Raw genomic sequence first — 5,000 nt, forward strand, 5'->3', positions numbered from 1 at the left:
TCTTCACACATTCATACGACACAAACAGCAAACCACTGTATATTTGCAGGACATTTTTCATAACACACTGTCTAAACTGATAGAAGCTCCTTCAAATCAGAACAATGACACATCTCAAACATTTCTGCTGTCATTATTTGCAAATATAGAAAATCAAAGAATCATCAATCCAAGCTAATTCCATTTTGGGCACAAAGCCGACCGGGCGTCCTGCTTTAGTCTCACTACCACGTTCCGGTGAAAGGCGACCGCTCGGAAGGGATTTAGTTTGGAGAGCTGGACCAGAGGAGCGATGTGAGGGACGGCGTGTGGAGGACAAAGGGGAGGAAGACCAAGAGCGCTGATGTCCGATGAAATAAATGTCGGAGGCTGCAGACACATCTGCATCGCTCAGCAGCTGCTTCAATAGTTCTAGTTTTCTGGCAAAACAACACGGAACGGTGATTGTTGAGCGAGGACCAGCTGGTCAGCTGGTTTAATGCATCCGTCCCGCTGAGTGTCCATGTGTGTCCATGAGAAGACACCGTCTCTCACCTTTACTATTCGTATTTCTGAACCTTTCACATTAAATTCCACGTATTTTATGAAGATTTTATGAAGAGGTTTAAAATGACATTCTCCTGGTTGTATCACTTCATCAGGTGAAAGCGTTTTGGGGGGGGGGGGGGTCTCCACCAGAACCGTTGGCACGGTAACAGCGAGCAGCCTCCGCTCTCTGGTGTGTGTGGATAAGCATGAATTTAAACCACAACGGAGAATAAAATGTAAATAAAATCGTCCCAACAAGCAAATTTGAGGAAAATGTATCCGGGCGTATGAAGGGGGGGGGGCAGAGAGGAGCGAGGGAGGAAGGGGAGGAAGGGGAGGAACGGAGGGCGGAGTTAATGCGTGAGCGTTAAAGACAGTTGGATGGATTTCCTGCTTCGCTCGGCTGAATCCGTCAAACTGAACCACGTTTCTTCTTCGGCCTTTGAAAATCACATCGTGCTCCAACGTCCAAAAGTTTCTCTTTTGACAAAAGAAGCTTCCGCCTTATAAGTCGCTTGCGTCACATTTAATTACCCGTCTCTTTCCTTCCGCGTGCTTCCTGGACGTCTCTCGCCTCTCGCCGAGGTTCCTAAAGCGAAGCTTCTCTTCTAATCACCGACCTGCTTTTCAGACGTTCTGTGGCCGCAACGTTTCTGTTTCCCTGCAGTGAAACATCCGGAAACGTACATTTTACATTGTAACAGTCTCTGGTTAACCAGGTGGAGTGACCGCGTTACCTTGACCCCGCCCTCTTACGGCGGCTTTATCGCGGGTTGCGTCACATGACCTCCTCCTGTTGCCGCCGAACGACCAACGTTTGCAAACGGATATTTGTTCTCTTTGATGGTCTGAAGGTGTTTTTGCTGCTTTCATGGCCTTCAAGTTAAATTACCTCATTTAATTAAAACCGTCCTTCAGAAACGGCGCCATGGCCAATGTTGCCATGGAGACGGGGGAGGACAACCCAATATATTTACCTTCTTAGCCTCTTGGGCGCTGCAATATTTCTGTCTCTTGTTGTCACAGTGGGGTTTATAATATCATCTTCTCTTCCTTCCTTCCTTCCCTCCTTCCTTCCCTGCCTCCTCATACCATATCTTTCCATTCCGGTGTCCCACTCCTCCTTCTTCCCCATCATGTCTTTCTCTCCCTCCCCGTCCGTTGTCCCCTCAGTTGAAGGAGTTCATCCAGTCCAGCGGCGTGGGGGCGGGGCCTGCGTTGCCGCGGGCGCTGGAGATCGTCGAGGGCAACGTGCGCTGGCACCGCCTCCACCGGCGGCAGTTCTACCAGTGGCTCCGCAAACCTCTGAGCCCCAAACTCGGCTAGCTGGCTGCTAGCTGGCTGCTAGCCGGCTGCTAGCTGGCTGCTAGCCGGCTGCTAGCCGGCTGCTAGCCTTCAGAAGCAGCCTGTGAGCGAGGAGACGAGAGGACTTGACTGGTTTCTCTACTGTGGTTTCTTTTAAAGACAACAAATATTCCTTTAATATTTATTTCTTCGGCCAGCTAGCGGTTCGTTAACTGTTAGCTAGCGACTCGCCTCAGAATTCCCCAGCCGGCTAAATGGCCCCCCGAGACATTCAGCTGGTGTCCTCTGCAACGGGGGACGCACCGCAGCTCGAGTCCGACCTTCCTGTGTCGGCGGCGTGAAGCCAGCCGGCGTTTAACGGCCGATCGACCAGCGGCCTGCACGTCGGCCGTTGAACACGGACGTAATTACCACCAGCAGGACTCGCTGTCCTCCCATCACGGCCCTCAGAGGACTCATTAACCGGCTCGGCCCTGAATCTAAAGAGCGCCGCAGCTTCCTCTCAGGATCTAAAAGCCCCGCTTCCTTTTTCAAACACGAGAAGCTTTTAAAAAGCTGAGACGGTTCCAACGCACAGAGAGAGAGAACGCTGCATGTGGAGACAAACTACTGAGACCAGAGATGTCTCTCGCATGACGGGACGCAGCCGAGGAGTCAAGGTTTAGCAATGCGGACAGATCGACCACAAGGGAACATAAATTCACTCCACCACACCTGAGCGATCAATTACACACGTTTTTCATGTCCACTCCCTCGTGTTTCCATCCATACATTTTTAGTTTTACTTCTGAATGGAAATATATAAATATAATGTATAAGAAGGTTGCAGTCAGAGGAAAGTAGCTGCATCACATGGAGGCAAATCAGAGATCAGAAAGTTGACTAAATTTAAATTGCATTCGTTTCATGAAACACAAAAAACAGAAAGCTGTCGGACGAGGCTCATTGTCTCCGAAATGACACCAAAGCTTTCAAGCATTTCCTTTACTTTGTCCCCCTGAAGGACGGAGGGTCTCTCTGTGCAGGTGACGTCCTCCACTGGAGACGTTCAGCAGAGGAACTGACTGCAGCATCGTGTCACAGTTATTACGTGTGGACCTTCTGAGTTTAAGACGGACGGATTCTTTGGGACGAGATCTGCGATCAGGACTTTAGGGATTCCTGCTCGACTTGTTTCAGTTTCAACAGAAACTTCTAACACAACGCGGGGTGGGGGGGGGGGGGCGAATGGACTCTTCAGTTTAACCGGTTCCGGAGTCTACGATGCCGGATCTCACAAAGTGATCAAGGGTTTAAATCAGTCTTGGAAAGAACAAAGTTTACCTAAAAAGCACCTGAAGAATAAACCCAAATATTTGGAGACGTGAAAAAAGGACTTGAAATGAATAAAGTCTGGAGCCTTAAACAGACCTTTCTGAATTATTCCTCATTGGTTAGACGCGGCTTTGGTGTTAATAATTGAGCCATATATGAATTAATGGGCCTGCCTGCTTCTATACACTGTGTGTCCAGTGACGTGTGTGTGTGTGTGTGTGTGTGTGTGTGTGTGACGATGAAGACGGCGGTGGTGACGTTAATGATGCTGTGATTCAACTTAAGATAATTACAATCATTCTGATGAAGATCAGGATGCAGCAGGATGACGGAGTCGAGTCAGTGAAGCTAATTGTCCATGATGTGAAAATGCTGATTAGCATTATTATTGCTATTATGCTAATTACCCGGTGCATTTTGAGCCGTGTTTTGTTCAGACTTGTGCACACATGTAAAATAAACACTGTAAAACATCAGAATATGATGTCAAATGTGATTTAAAGATGTTGACGGAGGTGAAGGCGGCGCCCGCGATGATGCCGATGATGAAACCCACACGGGACCAAAATGTGACGGAGACAGGAAGTGGCGAGGATGCGTTTGAATTCCTGTTCGCGGGTCGGCTGCAGGTTCCCGTGTGTTTGGGCGACATTAAAGTGGTTAACCGTGTGTGTGATGTCGTCTGTTTGAATCCAACACGCCGCACTCGATCCAGGGAACACGCGGTCATGTGACCACTTCCACAAGACAACGACAACGTCCTCCAGAGTCTTTTGTTCGATTTCGCGATTACTTTTATTCCTCTAAACCATATTTGCATAAAGCTGTGTGTGTGTGTGTGTGTGTGTGTGTGTGTGTGTGTGTGTGTTTGTGTGTGTGTGTGTGTGTTTGTGTGTGTGTGTGTGTGTGACATCCCTCAGTGATGAATGACTCCACTGTTTTTCCCCCACGGCATCATGGGAAATCGCACTCCCTGATACACACTGAGAGTTTAGCGTGTGTGTGTGTGTGTGTGTGTGTGTGTGTGTGTGTGTGTGTGTGTGTGTGTGTGTGTGTGTGTGTGTGTGTGTGTCTGTGTGTCTGTGTGTCTGTGTGTCTGTCTGTGTGTGTGTGTGTGTGTGTGTTAATGGGACTCGGAGGAACTTGGCAGAGAGGAATAGCTGCAGAGACGATAGAGAGAGAAGGCGGTTGTTTTGTGAATGGTAAAGAGACAAAGCAACGTGAATCTGCCTTCTTCTTCTCTCATAACCAAGAAGCGCCGCTGCGTGAGGAGGCGATGAAGAAAAGGAGACTAGGAAGCAGGGAGGAGGAATAAAAGACGATATTCGTAGGAAAGGAAGAGGAAATAAAAGGGATTGATGATTCGCTCTCACCTCGTTCGTCCAATCAGCCGTTCGCTTCTCGTTGTCCGGTCACACTGATGGTTGCTAGGCAACCGACCAAACGCTTTTTCACGCCTTCACAAATCTATAAGCCATGGAATCATATGACCTAAAACATTCTTATTTGTCTTCATTGTTTCAAATATGTCCTGATATATAATTTAAAGATGAATTGAAGTTATGTTTGTTTCATTCAAACTGCAACTAGTGTGACACACACACACACACACACACACACACACGCGCGCGTTAATACGATAATAATGGGTGGACTGGTTTCTATATATATATATATATATATATATATATATATATATATATATATATATATATATATATATATATATATAAAACATAGATCATAGAAACCAGTCCACCCATTATTATCTTACTCCTGGCTCCTCCAGTCCGATTGGCCAAAGAAAAAGGAGCCAAGAAGAAGGTGAAGGAGAAAGTATAAGGATGGAAGAA

At 47.4% G+C, this 5,000-nt stretch overlaps 1 protein-coding gene across 1 annotated transcript in view; it reads left to right on the top strand.

Annotated features, from left to right (window-relative positions):
- The window catches only part of LOC120817178 (thyrotropin-releasing hormone-degrading ectoenzyme), a 66,204-nt gene extending 62,583 nt beyond the window's left edge, over window positions 1-3,621 (top strand). The window contains exon 20 of the mRNA XM_040173068.2: window positions 1,702-3,621. Coding sequence (XP_040029002.2) covers window positions 1,702-1,854 — 153 coding nt within the window. The 3' untranslated portion in view covers window positions 1,855-3,621. The remainder of the gene's footprint in view (window positions 1-1,701) is intronic.
- The last annotated feature ends 1,379 nt before the right edge of the window (window positions 3,622-5,000 follow it).

Source organism: Gasterosteus aculeatus, chromosome 4 (genome assembly GCF_964276395.1).
Source record: "Gasterosteus aculeatus chromosome 4, fGasAcu3.hap1.1, whole genome shotgun sequence".
In the NCBI taxonomy this organism is placed as follows: Eukaryota; Metazoa; Chordata; class Actinopteri; order Perciformes; family Gasterosteidae; genus Gasterosteus; species Gasterosteus aculeatus.